This window comes from Adelges cooleyi, unplaced genomic scaffold (assembly GCF_023614345.1).
Source record: "Adelges cooleyi isolate 19-005CV unplaced genomic scaffold, UGA_ACOO_1.1 ACOO_flye_CR_arks_rails_tigmint_CR_PRNA_307, whole genome shotgun sequence".
Lineage (NCBI taxonomy): Eukaryota > Metazoa > Arthropoda > Insecta > Hemiptera > Adelgidae > Adelges > Adelges cooleyi.
The window spans coordinates 1,493,468-1,517,994 of NW_026095978.1; the positions used below are offsets into that span (position 1 = coordinate 1,493,468).

Consider the following 24,527-nt stretch of genomic DNA (forward strand, 5'->3'; position numbering starts at 1 on the left):
ATACGTGTTGTATTCTTTGATAATGTAGAGTGTAGACAAAAGAATAGTTTGTGAATAAGAATAGTAAGAACTTACCATTTGTTTACATTACAATAGTCGCTGTAAAAATTAGCTTGGGTTTGATAAACAATAATCTAATATTGGATTGAAATTTACAGGATAAATGATTTTACAAAAACTCCTTGTAATAAGTTATTATTAAAAAACATTTCCGATTTATGAAAACGCAATACATTAACTGTATATAAATTTAAAAAAATAGGTACTAACCACAGTTATTATAACAATAAGGTTCTATAATACATTCGAATACAAGCATCAAATCAAAATTTGTTACAAAAAAAAGCTCGTATTTTCATTTATTTACACTTCCTCAATCAAAGCAGATAACAATTTACCTTCAATTAAAAAAACTACAATAAAACTATACACATTTTTTTTAATAAAATTTGACAATCATCTTAAAACATATAATATTATAATACAAACCAAATAAACAAATGCTCTAATTAATGTATCTCTAAACTCATTATTAACAATATTCGAGTTATAGTCATAATAATTAAATTCCATGTTGGGATTTATTAACAATTACGTTATTATTAGGTACTAAGAGTAGTTGAAACGCTCAACCAGGTTATCGTTTTATTGCGAGTATACCACATTTTTGCCGATTTGCAGAATAAAAATTTTGATTAGGTATAATTTAAAGCAAAAAATTCAGATTTTGTCCGAAATAATTAAGAACATAGACATGTTTATATTGACAAAACATTTAACACGCCCAATTAATTAAATGTACGTATCAGAGTGGATACAATGTACTTATTAATCACATTAAAATAACAATGGCTTTTCTAACTTTTAAAAAAAAAAAAACTATAATCCCCATATAAGCTCGATTCTATATTTTTGTCTTGGGTAAAGAAACAGTCGAATCTGATATTTTTATTTTTGCGAGTTCGTTGTCGGTTATCGTTTGCACGAATTGTTTTGTAAGTTTAAAATTGTATACATAGCTCTCCGCTGAGATCCCGCCTATAATATTAAGTAAACGTAATATTATACTCTACTTGGTATGCTTCATTGTAATGTAAATATGTTATTCACAACGAAAAATGACAAATGTGGCTTATGTTAACAAATTCGCATAAACAACTCTGCAAAATACATCTAGATTTCATTGTTTCGGTCGGCAATATATAAGCTATTCGGTCTGTCGTAAAAAAAACCATTGAATCAGCCTGTATAACTATCATTGCACTTATTTGGTAAGTATTATATTTATTATTATTGTATACGGGCTGGGCCCTTTTTACATAAATATATATATATATATATACACAATTCAACAGCAACTTATAAACAAAACTTAACATATTTTACATAAAAAATTAGGCTTAAAAATTAAAATTAAAATTAGGATCCACATTGGCATTTGACATTAGCCGTCGTAATGGTTTATTTGCTAAATAATTAGTGGTGGCACGTGGGACGTAAAAAGGAGCATTAGTTCGAGATGAACGCTGAGGCACTTTAAAACAAAGTAGTGAAACAAGTGCAGACGATTTAACTTTGCCATTTAACAACCCATCAATAAACCTAATACCAGCAGTGCGTCTCCGCTCGGCCAAGGAAGGTAAGCCCAGTATATTAGCTACAGGGCTATAATTGTGTGGCGGACAACGAATTTTAAGCAGGTAACTAGCAAAGCGCAAAAACTTACGCTGGACTCTCTTTAATTGCATCAAATCACCTGCTGTATGGGGTTCCCAGACAACACAACCATACTCCAGTATCGGACGCACAAGAGCGCAAAATAACACTTTAACAGACATACTTAGCCTAAAGTCTTTTGCCAACCTCATAACAAAACCAAGTGTTTTAAATGCCTTACAGCACACATATTCAATATGTGGTCTAGGGTCAAGGTTATAGCGAAAACTTTAAGCCTAAATCCATTACATAATCGGATTCTCGTGTAATTTCGTTTATACTAAGCCTATATGAAAAAACAACTGGAGATAGGATCCTAGAAAATGTAAAAACCTTACACTTTTGTAACGGACATACTTGTCTAGCTGGCTAGACTAGGCAAAGTAGCCGTCGATAAGGCTAAAAAAGACGGATCCCCACGGTAAAACGGTTGGCTAGGTCGCTGTCTACGTCTAATTGGCCTTAAAGTCTCCTTTATTAACTTAATATATCGCCCGAGGAGCTAGAACGGGCGGTGACACTGTTAAATAATCTAACTCTCAGCTGCAGGCTACAAGATGTTTTATTCTAAATTAAGGTAATATAAAAAGGTTAAATAAAATACAAAATTATACAATATATATATATATAGATATATATATACACTCTGACCTGGGTTGGACGATGAAATGGTTGGTCAAAGCGGAGTTGAAACGGACGCACACAAAAGATAGTGACGTGCATTGTCCTGTATATGCGACCGTTCCCCTACCTATAGTCGGGGGTGCTGTGTCAGTAGGTTTGGGACGCGAAGTAACGGTCAGGTGAAATATGATCGTTACACTTTGAAAGATTTAGGGATAAACCCAATGCACTTAACCATTTAGAAAAGTTATCAAAGTCAGCTTGTAATTTAAGACAATCCTCAATATTACATACTCGCAAGTATAATTTGATGTCATCCGGAAAACTAATCGCAGATGTTATAGAAATAATAGAATAATATTTATGTTATATAAAAATAAAGCAAAAACGAAATGTTTTTATTTGTTTTTTCTATGGTATGTTAAGAATTGGGGGGTTTGGCTTGCCAAGAAATATTATCGAATTCATAGTATATTTTACTAATAACGTGTGTAGACGTGTGTACAGTGTTCTGTGTTCTGTGTTTCTGTTGTGTAAAATTAATTTTATTAAAATAATATAATGAAACGAACTCAGTCATTGTTAACTTTTTTTAAAAAATCTAAACAGTCAACCGATCTGGAACGAACTGTTCCATCTTTATCAAATGTTTTCCAAGATGAAGACACTGTGGCATCTGAAGCAAAACAAGCCGCTTCAAGTGTAGAAGTTAGTTCTCCGGTAATTAAACATATTTTAGATTCTAAGTTTGATATAGGAGCTTATGTTGAGTTTAAACAAAATTTAAGTGACGAAGAAAATGTTTCTATTTTACAAAACGTATGGACCCCTGATTGTAAGTTTGATTTTCCATATGATACTACTGGAAAATATAAACGTAAATTTCAAATTAAATGGCTTGACACTTTTAAATGGTTGGCTTATTCAAAATTAAGAGAAGGTTCTTTTTGTAAATACTGTGTATTGTTTTTTAATTCAAGTCAGGCTGGTAAGGGTTCTCATGAGCAGTTAGGCAAACTTGTTTTAAAACCCTTGACGAAATTGAAAGATACATTGGAAGAGTTCAGAAATCACGAAAAAAATAAATATCATAAAAATTCGTTGCTTACCGCTGATAACATAAAGGCTATTTTAGATACAAAACAAGATAATATATTGGTACAATTAAATAATAAACGAAAGGATGAAATTTTAAAAAATCGCGAAAAACTTAAACCAATTATTCAAACAGTTAGATTATGTGGCAGACAGCAAATAGCGTTAAGGGGACATGAGGATTCTGGTCGAATCTCTTTAGAAGAACCAAAAAATAACGATGGTAATTTCCGTTGTTTGCTTCGATATCGCGCAAAAAATGGTGATAACGTATTAAAAGAACATTTAGAAACTAGTGGTGGTAAATCTATGTATACAAGCTCACTTATACAAAATGAAATAATTAATGTGTTTGGGGAATTAATTCAATTAAAAATACTTGAAAAAGTATCAAAAACAAATTTTTATACAATACTAGCAGATGAAACCACTGACATATCTCAAGTTGAACAATTTTCCTTATGTATTCGTTATGTTGACGAGGAAATTTTTTCAATTCGAGAAGATTTTCTCACATTTGTTCCCGTTCATGATTTATCTGGTGAAGGATTGGCCAACACGATTAAAGAAACTTTAAAAAAAAATGGGTTTGATTTAAGCAAAATACGAGGCCAAGGTTATGACGGGGCAGCAGCAATGCGTGGTCGTTTTAGAGGTGTTCAGGCAATCATTAAAGATATGTACCCAAAAGCATTATACACACACTGTGTAGCACATTCATTAAATCTTTGCTTATCAGATGCGTCTAAATCTCTAGATATTCGAAATGCTTTTGGTATAATAAGTGAATGTTGCTCATTTTTTAACTGTTCGGCAAAACGAACTACAGTCCTTAAAAATAAAATACTAGAAATTAAACCAAATTCACAATCCACTAAATTAAAATCTTTATGTGAAACTCGATGGGTATTACGCCATGAAGCAGTTATGCTTTTTAAAGAATTTTTAGAACCCATTCTTGCTGCATTAGAACAACTGCAGAATGAATGTTCTGGAACGGATTCTTCAATAAGGACTAATAGTCTTTTACATTGTATTTGTAATTTTAATTTTTTAATATCTGTTTGCGTATCTAGTAAATTATTAAGTTACACTTATAATTTATCTAAATATTTACAAAGTAAAAATATCGATCTTTTTAACGCTCTTAAACAAGTTACCCAGGTGGTTTCTGTGTTAAATACCATAAGAGAAAACGTTGATTTAAAATTTAACGATTTTTATAAAGACAGCCAAGGTATTGCTATAAAGTTAAATGTTGAACCAAAAATACCTCGAACATGCAGCAATCAAAAAAATAGAAGCAATGTCCCGTTTAATAATATTGAAGATTTTTACAAAAAAACTATTTTTATACCGTATTTGGACGATTTAATAATGGCATTAAATGAAAGATTTTTACCTCATAATGAAACTATAATTTCATTACAATTTGTCTTACCTCGTATCATAGTTGAAAAACCATTCTTTAATTTTAAAAAAAGCTGTCGAATTTTATAAAAGTGATTTACCTGGGCTAAACGACATTATAGAAGCAGAGTATGAAATTTGGCAGGCTAAATGGAAAAATATTGAAGAAAACTTAAGACCTGCAACTGCTATAGAAGCTCTAAGAGCCTGTGATCGTTTAATGTACCCTAACATATTTGAATTACTAAAAATACTAGCTATAATTCCAGTATCCACCGCTACGGCTGAACGCAGCTTTTCTACTCTTAGAAGACTTAAAACATATTTAAGAAATACAACTTCTGAGTCCAGGCTAGTAGGACTAGCACTTTTATCCATTCACCGAGACATTGATGTAAATGATGATATGGTATTAGACAAATTTGCCAACAGTGGTAAAGAGAGAAATTTGAATTTAATATAATTAGTATTAATAAGTATTAATAAGAATTATAATTTCTATTTTATTATATAATATTTTGTAAGACTTGAGATTGTGTAACTAATAATAATTATATCAGAATTATAATATTACAATTTTACACTTAATTTCGAAGTCTTGTTTTTAATAGGTTGAGAAATGGGTAAGTTTGGCCAAATTTTTAAAGTTCATTTCTGGATCAGAATTTAGAAATAACTCTTTACACAGCTCTTTTACTCAATTCCTCAGCCCCCCCCCACCCCAAAAAAAAATATCTAAATACGCCCCTGGGACCGACACTGAAATGAATCATAAATATAATTACAAAACAGTAGATTACTAGTGGTTGTAGAACGACCAGAGCGAAAGCCGTGCTGTTCTTCCATAAGGATACAATTTATAGATGGTTGGATAGCATTTAGTACAAGAGACTCGAATGTTTTAGATAAATGAGATTGGATGGATATTGACCGATAGTTAGAAACAATAGACGGGCAACCGGACTTAGGGACAGGTGTAATTGAGCTAATCTTAAACATTGACGGGAAAATACCTTTATCCAGTGACCGCCTAAATAAAACCCAGAGTGGATACGCCAAGATTGACTTTAGTTCAAATAAAAAAGTACCAGAAAGACCATCAGGTCCAATAGACCCGATACCACGCAAAGCAGATAGGCCACGGAAAACATCATTAACACTAAAAACAATATTATTAGAAAGATCAAAGGTAGATATACCTAGTTCACAGACATCGACATCATTCCGTTCTGAAGAATAAACCGAGGAAAAATAGTCAGAAAACAAGTTATCAGTGCCTTGCTCGTCAGAAGTAGTAATGTCATTAAAAGACATTACCTTTGGTATATTTTTACAAGAACGTTTATTGTTAACAAATTTCCAAAAATCTAAGTGATTATCTTTAAGCGATTTTTCAGCACTTTCAATATAATCACGGTAGCATTTCTTGGATTTATACTTAAATTTTGCGCGGATAAACGAAAATTCCTTATAATCTAAACTATTAGACGATGACTTAAACCTTGCATGAGCTTTCTTCTTAAGAAACAATATAAACATTTATATCATCTTTTGATTGGCATTCAACATTTCTCCGGTATGACACTGATTCGGCTTTTAATATTTTTTACGATGCTTTGCATTAATCAGTTATTGATTTTGTTCCTCAGTGTTATTACAAAGAATCTACATATCCGCCTTGGTTTAATAAGAATCTTAAACGTATATTACATAATTTGCCTTCCGAAAATTGAAAAAAGAACGGCTACGATTATAGCGAAGCAAAGGAATACAAGTAGGGAGTGTAATATTCAATGCTGGATGATACTGATCAATAGGAATAAGTGGTTCAACTACTAATCGTTTATCTGTACAAAATACTAAATCCAAAATAGAGCTATGTGAATTACTAACATTGTTAACTTGAAAAAAACCATAAGTACTAAATGATTTAGGAATACAAGGTTCATGCGGTGATGAGGAATAAGAATATGGTAGGCCATATTCATCATTATTACAAGATACCTCAGGAAGATTATAATCTCCGCAAATACTAAAGGTGTGTTCAGGATACCGCTGGAACAAAATCTCTACAGAACTAATATGGGATTTATAAATATGAAGAGAAGATAGAGGAGGAATGTAGACACCACCAACAATAAAGCTGAAAGTACCAATAAAAAAACGGACAAATATGCTCAACATTTAATTTAGTGATTGGAACAGAGTACACAAGAACATCTTTACGTACGCCAATGAGGACACCGCCGCCACGAAGACAATTACTTGTAAAACTACACCTATCATACCTAAAACTATTAAAACTATCGAGACCAAGTTCAGAATTGGAAAAGTTATCGGTTAACCATGTTTTGGTTAGTACAATAAAATCACAATTTTATTATATGAAATTGTTTTCTTATATTTACTGGTTTTATATATTTCCTAATTATAGAATATATTAAATGTATACGAAATAATACTTTTAAATATAATTACTTTAAAAAACACGTTTTTAAAAAAAAAAATATTTTTTAATTTGTTTTATTATAATATGGGCTTTGACTTCAGGGGTCATTAGCCATAAATTTACAATGTTCTTATTTACATGATTTAGTTAGAACTATAGTATATAATATAAATAATATTGTTTACATTTTATCGTACAGTGGTATGGTTCTAAAAAAATTTTTGTTTTTGCTACATTGTGAGGTTGGTTTCCTAGTGTTTCTTGTAGGGTAATCGGCATTTCCAGTTCCTTTCTTGTTTCGTCATATTTGCGACACTCCAGTATTATGTGCTTAATAGTATTATTGGTACCGCAAGTAACACATGGTTCAGGGTCTTTACCTTGCATTAGGTGGTTATGGGTATACCAAGTGTGGCCTATTCTTAAACGTGTAAGAATTACTTCATCTCTTCTATTGTTAGTTTGGTTGGTCCATAATTTGGTGGTTTGTTTTATTTCTCTCAATTTTGTTTCTCTTGATAGGTTCCATTCAGATTGCCATTTTAATATTATTTTTGAATTTATTTCGTTGATGAGGTCATTTGATTTGTATATTTTGAGGAATTCAGTAGTTGGGTCATTTTCTGTGACTTTTGCTGCAGCGTCTGCTTTTTCATTGCCTATTATCCCTGCGTGTCCTGGGATCCAAGTTAAGTTTATTTGTTTATTGGTCAATCGAAAACAGCTCTATTCAATTCAACCGTATTCCTAAATGCGTGAAACGACAATAAATTTTAAAACAAGTAAACATAATTTGTCAATAATTGTTTTTCAATATTTTCTGTAATCGTAGCTTGAGGTTAAGTAATATTTGAATCAATGTAAGACACCATGATTTTTTATCTTCATGTTTATAGCAACAGTAGTTTAAACTTCATATCTGACTAATGTAAATAAGTAAACACAATGAAAAAAATAATAATATTGCTTAGAGTTAAAAAATTTACCTAGGGAAATCTGCAATAAATATTTAGATTTTATTGTAAGTATACCTCAGTCTAATAAAACATATTTTAATTTTCATTATTATTTGCAGACAAAAATGAAACTAATCTATGTGATAATGTACTGTGCTATTTTAAACGTTTTGACAAATGCGGGTATGTAATTCGTTTTTACAAGTATCTACTTAAGGTACTTAGTTAAGGTTTAAAAAAACTAAACAATATTCAATATTCAAATTTTTTACAGATATAATAGAAGATAGAAAGATGCTCGATACTACAAGTCAGTACGCTTTTGTTTACAAAATATTATTTTAAGTTTTAAGACTTACAGTTCTTATACATAATTTATTACAGACATACTCATAGAAATACATATTGGAAAAGGTATGACATACTTAAAATGATTAATACTATAAATTTAATGGTTTTGTTGTACTTGCCATTTGCCTGACTCTAAGGTAATTTATATTTATGAACAATAATATCTATAAAAAAATGTTTTCATTTATTGGCTTTGGAATATATTTTGGCATATATTTCACACGAAATATATGATTACATTATAATAATTCAGTTTGTACAATATTATTGATAACCTAGGATAGATATTATAAAATAATTGTGTAATAAAATTCCAACACGGTTTAACACTCAAAAGGGTGTACACTAATAAAAATTGGCACGGTAAAGATACACAAAAACGCGTCGGCAATTGTCTAAATATGCTATTCCCAAAAAAATTATATCAATACATTATTATTATTTTTAGTTGTACATAGATATAATTTATGATGATTATAGCATATTTGGAACATGGGCGTTATTTTTGGTTCCATTGTTAAGTGACCCTTCTGCTTTAATCTATTATGTGGTTAAATGGGCCATGTTTAACTCAAAATGTACTTCTACTCACAACATTTTTATACATATTATGTCGAATTAAAATTTCGAAATTTTATTTCAATTATTTATTTATTTCAGGGACCATTTGGGACAAAATACAATATTTTGCTTGTCATGATGGTTTCTCAATGGGTAACTATTATTATACAATAAAATCGATTAAGTATGCTAGTAGAAGAATTTTTTTTGGAAACTATACAATAATTGCAAAAACAATTTATCGATGCAACTTTATGAGTGATATAATTTTTAAATTTAAATCACTCAATATTTATTTGTAAATGTAACTTCCTTACTATTATTAAACATGTATTTCTACCTTGACTTAAAAATACATTTTTTATTATCGTAATTTCAGAGCAATTGGCTTTTATGTTTGCAATACCTGGTAACAATTAAAAATATTTCAATATAGTTGTTGGTTATTCACAAGAATAAAACGATTCGTTTTAATTTCAGATCAAAATTTTGATAGCAACCCTGTTAAACGTAATTCATATTTCATATTAGTAATATATTACACACGGCTTTTACATGAGTTTTTAAATTATGAGAAAAATCATATGCATATTAATTTTGCCATAAAAATAGTCATATATAAAAATGCATTTTGTTTTAAATGTTAGAGTATGCATTGGAGCTTCAACTGCAACAAAAAGTACTCAAAGGCTCAGGTAATTATAAAATTCAACATATTTTTACAAACACTTTACAAAACTGAGAATTAAAATTTAATTGTACTTAAAAACATTCGTTTTGAAATCATAGTCATAAACTAAATAGCTTCAACTTAGTGTTAATGATCATTTGATATCATTCTGTTCATTACTCAAAACAGCTACTAGAAATTATTTCAAGTGTTCTAAATTGAATCGATTGTTTATGGAAGGGGTTTAATCCAAAAAGCTTAACTTCGGGTAATTAAAAATAACTGTTTCATATACAATTTTCATTTAAACAATTAATTTTAAATTCTTATGTGTTATACTTATTTCAACTTGTGAATACCAATTTTTAAATTTACTATTTAACCATCAGTATGAGTTTAATTGAACGAATTTGACCCTTTTCATAAACAATGAGTTACTCGAGTAACATGAGTTACTTAACTCCGTTGATGAATAAAATTACTACATCATAAACAGGATTGTGTGCAATAGAGTGATTTAAACCAAAATTACTTTACCCATTTATATATATATTTATGAGTTTTAACCGTATATAGCCACAGAACATATTTTTAAAAAAATATCTAGTTGTTTTTTCCGCTCCACGGAAAATCATTGAATCGCGGAAATGTTATACGGGTCCGTTTAACCATAACGATTATTATATTATGAGATACAATTAATATCACTAAATCTCTATCTTTATGATGATGACGCGAAATCGTATCACGATTTTTCCACGCAGATTTTGGAATGACCAATGACATAATAATATTAATGTTTCTATTACAGACCTTACTGAAGATGATGTAGCAGCTCAAGGTAATTACTAGGGGTTACGGTTTTGAACGGGTAATAAAAATACACGGGTACTCGTATTTGCTACCCGGGTATTAAGAAATTAAAAACCCGGGTACCCGGGTAATTAAAAAACCGGGTACCTGGGTAATTAAAAATACCCGGGTCTAGATCCGGGTCTCTTATTTACACGGGTACCCGTGTCTTTTAATACCCGTGTACCCGGGTAATAAAAAATCCGGGTTTCCGGGTTCTATTATGTACACGGGTATTTAGCAAATTAATTTACAAATTTAAAAAATTATATTTTGGCGAAATGTACGTTGGATTAATTGACTTATTGGCAAATTATTGTACTTCATAAAATGTTTTTATTAATGAACTGCCCGGATATACCGTACTTTTTATGTCAAACAAAACTTCCATAATTTACTCATTATAGTCATGTTAGTAGTAAAGATTGGCGAAGTTGGGAATTTTTTAATTTTTTGTATACCTAATAGTATATTTAAAAATTACACAATATAAATCTTACATTGTATAAAGTATAAACTAGTATTTACTGAAAACAGATGTTGTTAACTACCAAAGTCTAAATACAATGTAATAAAATAAACATTTAGTTAAGGTAACTTTAATTTTGTTGGACTAACCATAAGATTATTAAAAAAAATATTCAGCATATAAAACAAAATATAAACACTGTTTTTTATGGATGCAACCTAACTAATTAATGCGACAAATTATTGTTTTCCTTGTAAAGTAAGAAGTTAGTGAAGCAGAAACAAGGCAATTTTTAATTTTGAATGTCGATGTCTATACTACTAGGACCCGATTAATATGTTATCAATAGTTAATTTACATTCCTCAGAAATACAAATCTCGACAGCAAAATATATAATTAGTATTAAAATTAAATATACTAGATATTTATGTATATATTTAAAATTTAATATAAATATTATATTTAAAACTTATTGTTAAAATAGTAATATCGTAAACACATTTTAGACGTTGGTCGTTGATTTCGAGGCTTATTATTTAAATGAAAAAAATATATTTCTAAACATAAGTACAACTAATAGAACAAATTTTAGTGAATAACTGGGGTTTTCATACCAAGTTGTCGGGTATTTTAACTACTCAGGTGTCCAGGTAATTAAAATACCCGAGTACACAGGTAGTTAAAATACTTGAGTACACGGGTAGTTAAAATACCCGGGTACACGGGTAGTTAAAATACCCGGGTATACGGGTAGTTTAAATACCTGGGTATACACGGGTAATTAAAAATACCCGGGTCTAGATCCGGGTCTCTTATTTACACGGGTACCCGTGTATTTTAATACCCGTGTAATCGTAAGCTCTAGTAATTACGCATTATCCGACAGTTGTAAATAGCGCTTAAAATCTAGATGGTCGTTTGACATTTATTTTAAGTCAATCCAGTTTTCCGTAACGTAATGAGAATAAACTTTTAAAATGAAAAGGTTTAATTTACAAGTTTATAATAAACTAAACACAACATTAAAAAAATATGTGTTCAACAATCTTACGTTCATTTAAACGCTATATATTTTAACGTTAAAAAACTTTTACCTCCAACTGAACATAAAAAATGGTATTTTCATTGAACTTTTAAACTTATAACGTTACACGTTTTAACTTCAAATCCTGCTACCCTGAACTGAATTTTTAACGTTTATTTGCAAAAATTTAATAATCAAATCATTTTTATACGTTCAGTTCAGTGTAACGGTTTTTGAAGTCAAACGTATGACCGTCATAGGTCTTCAAAATCTCTTTACAAAATGATTTATACTTTGTTTAACACATTTATTGAATTTATCAGCTCGTGGTAATAAATCTATACAAGATCTTGGAGATAAACGAAGAAAAATGTTAGACCCAGTTTTAGCATTGTTAATAATCAATATTATGAGCAGTAAGTAATAAACTAATAAAAAAACTAGTTGTGTCACGGAAAATTGCATATTCGGACCAACAAACATTACAGTTAACACTTTAAAGTTAAAATAACAACATAAATAAATCGTCCAACTAATTTTCTAGTTAAAGGAACTACAAATTAGTTCAAAATTTATTTAAAACTTATTCCACCGTTACAGTTTTTTATAAGGTTAATTGTCTGCACTTTAGAGCAAAAATGTATTTAGTAAAAAATTTCAATTTTCCTGGTTTTTTATTCACCTAGATTTAAATCGCACGCTCTATTTACTGTCCTACATGACGTTTGAACTCTTAGATGAGTCCATCTAAGTTTATTTATTTTAAATAATTAGTAAGTTACTTATTAATTAGAGGTTTAGAGGTGGACGTTAAAGAAAAAACGAGTGCCAAGGATGTAAGTAAAAGTAATAGAGGAAATGCATGATATAAGAGTGAAGAGTGTGTGTGGAGAAATGGAATATTTTAGTACGAAAGATATTCAGCGGGAGGTGCCTTGGTGTATGATGTTTACGGATGACGAAGCATTAGTGTGGGAAAGTCTGAAACAATTGGCTGAGAGACTTGAAAAGTGGAGAGAAGTGCTTGAAGACAGAGGACTGAAGATTAGCAGAAGTAAAACGGTGACAATAGTGTTTAATTTTGGAGAATGTTAAAGGGTAAAACATGTAATGCAGTTGGATGATGATTAAGTGTGTGAAGTTGTAGGTTTAGGAAAAAAAAAGTTTGTTATTATTAATTTATAAATAAATAATTAAATTTTTTTCTCTCCTGTAAAATTAACATTTTGTGACTCAATACTCTTTTTCTCTTGAGTGAGGATATCAGATTAGCCTTAATTTTAATTAGTCCAAATATGTATTATTTTGTCAGTACAGCAAGCTGAATTTGGCTAACTTTTGAAAACTTTTTTTTTAGACCCAAGGAGTCACAGAATTGATTTTAAGTACACATGTCGAATCATAGGATTGTTCTGGAGTACAAGAATTCCAGCAAGTTACATAAAAACTGCAATTGTTTTAGATGACGAGACTTGTGTCGTACGCCATGAAAGGGTAGGCAGGAAGTCATTCAAATGCTTTGGGCTTGATATACATTATGTGAACAACATCGACCATACCGATACAGGAAATAGCATAGTTCCTGATTTAACGATATTATGAGCATAAATATTTTCTATGCTCTCAGGTTTATTTTAATAAATTATAATGCACATCTGTTATTATATTTAAATATTTTTTTGCGTGCCAAACTAATATCAAAATTGTTAAATAATTTAACCTACTGCATAATAAAACGTTTTTACTCGCTATTATTAACTATTAGATTTATTTCAGCCATTGGCTTAATATACAGGCTATTAAGGCCCTTTGTCGGGACCACTAGTCCTCTCCATCCATCCCATCTGTCGACATTGCTTCACAATTATTTAATCTTAGTAATTTTAAGTCCTTACATTTTTTTTTTTAGTATATCCATTTTGTCACTTCTCGGACCATTTGCTTGTTATAACAAAAATTAAAAGAAGTGAGAAAATTAATATCGATATCTGTGGTATGAGGTACATTTGAGTGTATTGATCAGTAATACGTTAAAAGCTTTCATTTGAGTTTTTCCGTTTTGTTTGTTAAATGTTTATTTATTTCATATTTTCTAATTTTATTATTACTCTAATATCATTTCCATTGTTTTAAACACACATCAGTCTACTATATGAATTTTCCAAGAAGAAAGTCAACACTTTTTATGAATCGATAATTTAAATAGGTAACACACTTTATTCATTACAGTACACATATCATTTATTAACACCTCTCGTGTAGAACGCCACAAATGGACTAGCTGGGTCACGACCATAAAATTACAAGGGTAGGACCGGTGGGTCAGATCCAAGTGGGGTGACCGGCTACGCCGGCCACGGTGTTGAGCCAGCGCACTGCATTTTAAATTAACGCCGTTATAATTTATAGTACCTTTATCTTATAATCAGAATTCATACCAAGTTTCGCAAGCTAAGTACGGATTAAGTGTAGTGTCAGTAGACATCTGTCAGGTCAGAAACGACCTACTAAAAAAGCGAGTTTCTGATGCTTCTTGCTTAGAGATTAGCGTTACGTATCAGCAGTTTCTTTATACATATATATATATATATATATATATATATATATATATATATAAATGGTGGGGATTGTCCACCATATGCGAGTGCCATACCGGCACTATACAGGGTGTTCAAAAAGTTCGAAAACGCCCCAGCCTATATTATTGTAAATATGCACTTGACAAATAATAAATTCTATATGCGAATTGAATTAACGCACAAATGAAATTTATATTTTAAATAATTTTATTCTTCGTCGCCTTTTTGTTATACTTAATAGTTAATATAAACACAATTAGACTAATAAGTAATAATGTTCGTGACGTTTATTGTAAAACGCAATTTACACGAATAACATACATAAATTCAGAGAGCCATATTTGTCGTGGCAGTGACAATATATATTATAAATTAACATTCAAAGTAAAGTACGTTGGTCGTCTTCAATGAAAATCTGGCCTTGCCTAAAACGTTGAACCATTCAAGGTTACACAATGACTTAAAAAACATCTCCAAAAATCAACTCAAGTCTCCATAACATTTTTATAGATTTAAAAACATTATCCAATTATCACAAATTATTTTCTATCATAGAATCATGGTTTTGTACAATATTTCTGATTTTGAACTTGCACTATAAATAACTAGTTTGAGATAATGACTTTGGTTATAAAATAAGTACTGAAAATAATCTCTATTAAATTTCTATAAAAATAGTGTGTTTTAACATTAATAGTTTATCGGTAGGAATTTTTAAAAACACCTCATATGTAGAGTATAGTAATTGATTTGTAATACATTACGGTGTTTTAATTTTAAAAAACTAGTAACTACTATAATATTTAAAGATAAATTACACTTGCAAAATATTTATTAAAAATTATTATTCTTTAGATACTGGTATTTCATAAACTATACAAATAGCAATCGTTTTGTTTGTTGTGCGATAGATATAATATACCATGGATGGACATTGTTAATATAATATTGTACCACCCTATTTTTAAAATTTCATAATACATATGATGTCCAAAAATATGTTTAAAATAGTTAGGTGTGCTTTGATGGACGCAACAAATACATGGTTATAATTGAGTAGCTAAAAAAGTGTGGTCCATATCAGTAGTTAAGTACATCATGTAACTAAATGTTAAATTTGTATTTCTAATGTGGTTTTTAGGTAGGACAGTTCTCGTTCAATTCTCTATAATGTAAATAATGCGTCGTAATTAAGGAGGAGATATAATTTTGAGCTATTATTGAAAATCAGCTGCTTTCGTTAATTTTATTGAACTCCTATTAAATGTGTATAACTGTTGTAATATTTCCTACTCTTTGCAAGTATAAATATAAAGACCGTCCGTCGTCGTCGTCAGAACAGCTAATAGTTGATAATTTAATAATATAATATATATTTTATTAAATTTAAATTACACATAATAGGGGTTTTATAGGGAAGATCTTGTAGGGCCAATCACTGGAAACTGTCCCCTATTCTTGGCTGTGGTTTCGCTAGATAGTATATAGGGACAATGGTGTTAAAACAATTATTTGTGGTTAAATTTCAATTATGGCACAAGTAATAATACGATAAATTAACGTAATATATTATGTCAATTTTTAAATAAATTATAAATGCAAAATAAAATCACAAAAAAATTTGGCAGTACTTGGTCAGGCATGTTGAAAGGCACACCGTCCGATGCGCGTTTATTAATTTGCTTGATTTATGTTTTCGCATATAAAAAAGAAGCGTTGTACAGGCTCCATTAAGTTGGCCCCCCCACATCGGAAATTTGAACTTCTTTAAACATCATCGGATTGTGCTACGATAGTGCTGGTTTGTGCCGAAAACCCCATCGTTAGTGCTCCCCCCGTTCCAAAGTTATACCGTTTTCAAAGTGGGGGGCCATCTTAACGATAGCCCCCCACATCGAAAATTTGAATTTCTTTAAACATCATCGGATTGTGCTACGTTAGTGCTGGTTTGTGCCGAAAACCCCATCGTTAGTGCTCCCCCCGTTCCAAAGTTATAACGTTTTCAAAAACACATTGTGAATTACAATTGTTTTCAGTATCGCCGGGTTCTGCATTATAAAGTATATAACATGTAAATAGTATATATAATTTTTTTACGTAGTAGCTACCTAATTGTTTTATTATATTATGTTATTAACTGGTAAGTAAATGAATACATACATAATAGATATTTTTAAGAAAACTTATACATAAATATAAAATTTATAAAGAATGTTTTTATTGCTATAAACATCATATAATATATGAAAAAAATATATTAATATATCGTGGAGATATACTATTATTTTTATATTGGAATAATATTCTTATAACAATTTTATGATATTTTAAATGTTTTATAATTTGTTTGTGTTTTCCGGGATTATTTTATGACATTTATTTAAGCGAATTGAACTTTTCGAAACATCTTTGTATCTTTAATGTGAAATATTATGCCTCTACAAGCTTCTGCAAGTACTTATACGAAAGATAACTATTAATTAGCTGTATCAAATACAAATGAAATTTGAGTTCAAATAATATATTCTTTAAAATATTTAATTATTATATTTCTCTATAAGACACCGTGCATTAGGACACTCAGCGCTACAGTAGGCAACAACAGAAACTATTAATCCCATAAGAATGCATTGCAAAATGTAAAAGTTTAATTATTTGTTATTTTAAAATTGATTTTTGTATAATTGATTGTTTTAATCAAGTTGTTTGATACACAAAAAATGAATAAACTATTCGTTTTTACAACCGTAGAGCTTTTTAAAACGTCTTTATTACACGTATACACAAGTCACCCACATTAAATCGATCGTTATCCACATCAGTTATTATGAAGACATTTTCAAAGATATTAGATAAAAAAATACATAAACTTCTAAATAGGTAAGTAAGCTACATACATAATAGATATTTTTAAGACAACTTTTACTCAAACATAAAATTTTCATACCAATGTGTTAAATGAAAACATTTATCATACTTTAGTACAAATAAAAAAAAACTGATTATGTCATAATATTCACACAATTAAAATAATACTTTAATCAAATAAAAATAGGACTCTTTTATAACCTAAAACTTTTTTTATATCAATTGAATAATTTTTTTGATAACTTTGATAACTAAATTAAAATAAAATTATACATTTGTACAATCTGTTATTTGGAGTACATAATTATATTTACATTAACACGCGTGTTCGATTGCATGTTGACATAAATTTCCCACATATTATTACTCCGTCGGCACATTGCAATATAATGACCAATAGTTGACAATTTTAGATTGTCACCAACCGTAAATATAATACAACCACGTAAATGATAGTCAGTACTCTTTAATTTTATTGATGTAGGAATTTCATGTAGTGGAACTTGCACAAAAGATCCTACATCAGAATTGTAACATTTTGTGAACTCATAATTCGGCATTAATTCAATAAAAAGCTTTTTAGAACGTCTTTATTATACGTATACACAAGTCACCTACATTAAATCGATCGTTATTCACATCAGCGTGTTAAGTTCAATTCGCTTAAATAAATGTCATAAAATAATCCCGGAAAACACAAACAAATTATAAAACATTTAAAATATCATAAAATTGTTATAAGAATATTATTCCAATATAAAAATAATAGTATATCTCCACGATATATTAATATATTTTTTTCATATATTATATGATGTTTATAGCAATAAAAACATTCTTTATAAATTTTATATTTGAATATAAGTTTTCTTAAAAATATCTATTATGTATGTATTCATTTACTTACCAGTTAATAACATAATATAATAAAACAATTAGGTAGCTACTACGTAAAAAAATTATATATACTATTTACATGTTATATACTTTATAATGCAGAACCCGGCGATACTGAAAACAATTGTAATTCACAATGTGTTTTTGAAAACGTTATAACTTTGGAACGGGGGGAGCACTAACGATGGGGTTTTCGGCACAAACCAGCACTAACGTAGCACAATCCGATGATGTTTAAAGAAATTCAAATTTTCGATGTGGGGGGGACAACTTAATGGAGCCCGTTGACACATCTAGCCACGGCGGGATACAAGTAAAACGTCCCAGACCGGGCAAACTTCAACTTGCAAAACAGCTGCTTTCGTTAATTTTATTGAATTTTATTTTAAATGTGCATAACTGTGGAATTGAAGCTTCGCCACCCGATGCTATACTTACAACTACGGTCGTAAGTACCAAAAAATCGTCAAGTTACCCAATAGACATTGTTTTGTTATTAGGAAGATTTGCCATACAAACTCTGACCAGGCCGCCGTCCTATCCATATGGACCAAACGGTATAATCTTTAATAATCAATGTTATACTCTTTCGTCTAACTCGATATCTAAACTCGATTAGGTGTTAGAAAAATTAGTTTTCAAGGAGACAACTTAAAAAATCTAAATAAATCACAATCCATAGGTACATACAATACGTTGAATGTTGTTATGGGAGTACACACGTTAGTTATCGCCGAAACTCTCTCCGCCGACCGTATTGGTAAACCGATTATACATATACGTTTTGTTGAATTATTTCAATGTTATTTTAAGTGTTTATGTTGTATTGTTTGTACTAGTTTGAATAAATTGTCTACTTAATGTAAATAAGTAGACAATGATAAAACTCGATCCCCGACCTGTCACGCGAGAGACCGGGGTTCGATTCCCCGCCGGCGAGCCATGTTTGACGGGGTTTGATGGGGCCGTTGACAAAGTCAGCGGTACCGTGTCCAAATACACGCTAGATAAATATTACTGCTCTCCACCTTTTATCCCGTCATACATTTTTAATTTAAACCATTGAGTGCATATACTCAATGATTAAACCTTTAGAATAATTTAAAACTGGTCGTTTAGTCTAGTCGAGATTTCTTGAAAATTATTCTTAATTTAAAAAGGCAATACCTACATACGCCACCGTTCGAGTTTCAAAAGTTGACAGAATTCTAGAATTTACCAAAATAACCATTTCATTATTGTTAACACTATACAACACCATTAGTTTTAATGTTTTAAAAAAAAAAACTACAAAATTGTTGATTTTTTTAGAGTGGTTTACGTTTGTGGACCACTCTGTACAAAGCATAAACACACAAACATGCACTTGTGATTTTATAACGCCCTGGTATTGTTTTTTTACTTTATAGCTTTAATTTAGTCGGTTCCACATCTGTGCAAACTTGTTTTTAAAATTCTGCAGCAAAAACATCTTGTTATTCTACCATGCAAATGTTTTCATTATTTCGTTGTGCTGAAACGGTTAAAGCAGTCTACATTGCACTCATTTATAAGAGAAAAATGAATTGGAAAATTATGCTTATTTTTGTGATTGCGTGTTATATTGAATCAAGTAATTCAAGAGAAATGGTAAATAACGATTTTATACTAATTAGATAACTTGATCATTTAAAATGATTCATACCTATTCGAAACATGTTAATATAGCTTAACAGATAACGTACCTATATATTAGAATGTGGCTAAAAAACATTTATTTGCTTACCCCACTCGTTCAAAAGTAGCCTATTTAAACAAAAAATTACTACAATTTCAAAATTAAAAAATGTTGATTAGTTTCCAAGTTAGAACTTTGAGAAATGAAAATTCTCTAAGTTAGTTAAATGCAAGACGAACAAAGATTATTATATTAGTGGAAAACAACACTTGAGACTAATAATATTTGTTTAGTAGACTTAAGAATAATTTAGACTTCTTAGTACCAAAAAGCACTATAAATATCATCAAATGGTTGAAATGTATAAAAGGGGAGACAGGAGAATTTTTTTATCAAAATTCCTTTGTACTAACAAATCCTTGATTGACATAAGTTTAATTAATGCTATTTCAAGTGTATCAGCTTTATATTTTATTCATTCAAGTCAGAAGGAAATTAAATAGTTAGAAATAAAATTGTGAGACTGAAATATGAGATAAAATTAGAAATTATTATGTAATGTGTTTTCAAATTATATATTTCCATTAAGTGTCAGCCGACTTTTTAAACTTGACGCTACTTTGGCTACTCAGGAGATTTTGTTTAGCCTAGAACACTTGGATAGTTTAAGAGACGTTTGACGTTTTATTATTTAGGGAAAAAAGTAACACTTGTTTAAAATAAAACAAACACAATATGTTAAGGTACAAAAAACAAAAATAAAATTCACACAAAAACACAAAGTATCACAAATTTGGAACGCATGCAAAAATTTACAATAATACTCACCTAGTGTCGACTGAAAAAAAAAAAAAATTGTAATTTTTATGTTTACTGTATTAACAATAATTGTTGGTTCTGTTTTACCGTATGCCATTTGACCTACATTTATTGCTTGTACACTTTTTAGTATGTTGTATTTATCTGAAAAACAAGCAACAGCCAAGTTGTAAGATAAAACAATAATATATATATATATATATATATTATATATACATGGTGATAATTGAATCGTGAACCACTCAATATCTCAAAGGGTTCAATAAAACAATTAATTTTTTTTTCATATTGTGTTTATACAATGTAATCTCAATTTTTCACATATTTTTTTTTACCTTTTGTAATTTTTAAAACTTGAATGGTAATCAGTAATGTATACATTTTATTAACTTTTTAAATTAAAAATAATGTACTCAACATTTTGACTTGTCGAAATGGTTTTTTTAAAGTTATAAGAGTTAAAAATCTAAGATGGGAAGGGAAGTGTGGTTGAAAAGTGTGCGCAGATAAAAATAATTGAAACTTCAGTAACTTCAAAAATAGTTATCAATGTTGCTAACAACGGTAAAAACGGTAAGAGAAGGGTAAAAACAAAAAAATTATGAAAAATTAATTTCACATTGTATAAACACAATATGAAAAAAAAAAATGTTTTATTGAACCCATTGAGATATTGAGTGGTTCACGATAAAATAATTATCCTGTAAATATATGTTGTCGATAAAAATGGAACAGGCAAGCCACTTAGAAAAACTGTAATTCTTCAAATAGTGAAAATATGTTTCCACATTTAATAAGCCCATAACTTGAATTCATCTGAATGCCATGCTAGCTTAAATTGTTTAAACACTAAGGTTTTTTCCCAAAGAAACCTAAACATATTGGGAGCGGTTCTATGCGCTAACAGTTGTATTGTATGACAATAATTTTGAAAAATATAACAAAGGTAATGAAGAGCGGAAAAAAGAGTTCAATTGGGCAAAATTGGTTTCAATTTGGGCAAATCAAAACCCCATGAATACTAAAAACTAATAAACAAAACAATTTAAAAAAAAAATAGCCAGGCTGGAAAACAAGATACATTTATCAGTCATCAAATCATCCCGTCTTTAATCTACTATTACTTACCCATCTGTCCTGCACAAAATGTTATCTTGGATTTCCTTAGATTATTAGCTGACCAGTTATGAGCAACCGATTCCATCATCTGCACCTTCTCCTGATATCTAAGCAAGTTAGTCTTAACAAATTATCACGTGAATTAAAATAATACTCTCCATAAAAACCTCTCAACGGATTCAACGTCATCAAAACTTCCTACAAGCGATTCTATTTCAAACTATACAATGGCCACCATCTTCGAACTTGTGTCTTATCCGTTTTTTACTATCTCATGTGACCTTCGAAGAGCTTCTAAATTAATACAAATTTCTCGGGATACCATAGGATTCTATCAATGTGTGATTTTGTTTATCAAAAACCCTGCATTTTTACATGTATATAAGTATTTATTTATACTATGGAGCAACCACTAAGTTGATACGTGTGAAAATGTATTTAATTTTAATTTTGTATTGTGTCTTTCATTTGTAGAAATGGAGAAAGGAGAGTCAACTAGAAGAACTGTACGACAAGGAATTTTTAAAATCGTTAACCTTTGTGTCAACTTTGGATAACTTCAAAATTGAACTCGAAGACAATGACATTAAATTGCTTTCATCTGAATGTGAAAATATCTCAAATTTTAATAACAAAAAGAAGTCCATCGAAAAATATCAAAAAATAATGAAAGCGGTCTTATTTGTTAACCAAGAATATATAGGCATAATTATGAAACAATTAATAAAGGTAATCAATAGCAAGGATAAGAGTTCGTTAGAAATGCTAGTAAAGCATTATTTTTTCTATGTAACTCGCATTTTTTCTATGTTACATGTAGCCCAATGGGGACCTCCTAAATGGCTAGTCACATTTTTTTTATTTCTCAATGATCTAGTTACTAAGGATTTACAGTCATTCGAATTTGATGAAGAACTGATTAAGCGATTTGAAGATTTGGATTTTAATCGTTTAGAAAAAATTACAGATGTTACCTGTAATGATAATGACGTTTTGTTGAAAATCGAAGTACTTTACAACAATGATAAGCTACAACAAGCTTATGAGCACGCAGGCTATATGGCTCCACAAAATTTAATGTTGTTTCACTTGTACGAAAGTTATTATAGTTTTACACATAATTCAGAACTAAAAATCGTTTTGGACTGGGAAAGCGTTAATTCAGCATTTTCCCAAATCACCTATTTTAATAAATATAATTTGTTAAATGATCCTTACAATGGAGATTTGGTACACTTTTATGGTACTTATCATACACTGTTATTACAGTGCATTCAAGTAAGAATTCTCTTCTATATGTGGTTTCACGTAAAACTAATCGTCAACATGCTATCAACGTGTTCAAAATGCGATCTTTTCTTAAGCAAATTGTTTCCGTCGAAATTAGAAATACTTCAATACTGGCCTAATCTTGCAGATCCTCTAAAACACATCATGCGAATTTTTTCAATTAAAGACGACGTTTATTGGTTTACACTTCGTAGTATGATAGACAATACAAGACAAATCAAGAAAAAAGAGATTTTAGAATTAGAAATCATGTTAAAAAATGAATTTCTAAGCATGGTGAAAAAATTAGAACTTGGAGAAGAAAAATATATTACCGAGCAATTGGAAACACTGTCCACTATAAGAGACCCGGCAAAAGTGAGCGCTGAAAAAAATCTTAATGACACATTTGAAAAAATCACTGCTAATTCTAAAGACTTAAAAACATATACAAGTCAGTTACAAAAATTGTTAACGCCAGTCGACACTTCGTGTGTTAGTTGGTTCTTTGACAAAACTCGGTCAATTGATTTCCCGAAACAGGATGAAAAAAATTAATTTTTTGATTCATCAACTGGTGAAATTGCCATTTTTTGCAAAATGTTATAAATGACTTTACTAAATAACAATTTATAATTTATAAAGTTCAATAGCTAATATAATTGTTACGATACTTAAGTCTAATTATTACTATAGACCACTAAGATATAATTAAACTTAAGTACCGTAACAATTATAATTCTAATTCACTATTATATTATATTCGCACTAAATCAAAAACCCCGCTACTATGATATTATAGTTTTATTATCTATAATCACATTATTATGTCTGTATTATCCTAAATATTATAAATAATAAAACAACGTGATACTTGTACATTGATTTTGAAGGCACGATATAACGTACACATATTTCAATGCATATACATTTTCTCGTGGGGTTCGCATATTTTGAAACTATACTCAGTTAAATTAAGTAGGAAATCACTATAGACAAACGTAATTAGTCGAGATAACATGTAAAAATCGTATTAAATTGGCTAAATACAAAGACGTAGACCCCACAGTTACAGTATCTTTATCTCCTACTTTAAACATCCGATTAGCAATACGATGCTTCTGTAGCAAGTCATCTCTTT

At 29.7% G+C, this 24,527-nt stretch overlaps 2 protein-coding genes across 2 annotated transcripts; both read left to right on the forward strand.

Moving 5' to 3' along the window:
- Positions 1-2,835: 2,835 nt before the first annotated feature.
- LOC126839696 (uncharacterized) lies at positions 2,836-13,780 on the forward strand. Its single transcript, XM_050575107.1, has 11 exons — positions 2,836-3,060; positions 8,370-8,433; positions 8,525-8,560; positions 8,635-8,664; positions 9,262-9,315; positions 9,542-9,571; positions 9,643-9,672; positions 9,810-9,857; positions 10,644-10,673; positions 12,502-12,594; positions 13,536-13,780. Exons 1-11 carry the CDS (start codon positions 2,902-2,904, stop codon positions 13,778-13,780), a joined length of 819 nt encoding a protein of 272 aa, XP_050431064.1. The 5' UTR covers positions 2,836-2,901.
- Positions 13,781-20,043: 6,263 nt separating this feature from the next.
- On the forward strand, positions 20,044-23,944 carry LOC126839743 (uncharacterized). The gene is made up of 2 exons (XM_050575154.1): positions 20,044-20,151; positions 22,592-23,944. Exons 1-2 carry the CDS (start codon positions 20,083-20,085, stop codon positions 23,942-23,944), a joined length of 1,422 nt encoding a protein of 473 aa, XP_050431111.1. The 5' UTR covers positions 20,044-20,082.
- The last annotated feature ends 583 nt before the right edge of the window (positions 23,945-24,527 follow it).

Bases quoted from the DNA above. Each gene is read 5' to 3' on its own strand.
- LOC126839696 (XM_050575107.1), top strand. From the start codon at position 2,902: ATGAAACGAACTCAGTCATTGTTAACTTTTTTTAAAAAATCTAAACAG. The intron at 8,434-8,524 runs GTATGTAATTCG...AATTTTTTACAG, and splicing joins AAACGTTTTGACAAATGCGG to ATATAATAGAAGATAGAAAG. The intron at 12,595-13,535 runs GTAAGTAATAAA...CTTTTTTTTTAG, and splicing joins AATAATCAATATTATGAGCA to ACCCAAGGAGTCACAGAATT.
- LOC126839743 (XM_050575154.1), top strand. From the start codon at position 20,083: ATGAATTGGAAAATTATGCTTATTTTTGTGATTGCGTGTTATATTGAA. The intron at 20,152-22,591 runs GTAAATAACGAT...TTTCATTTGTAG, and splicing joins CAAGTAATTCAAGAGAAATG to AAATGGAGAAAGGAGAGTCA.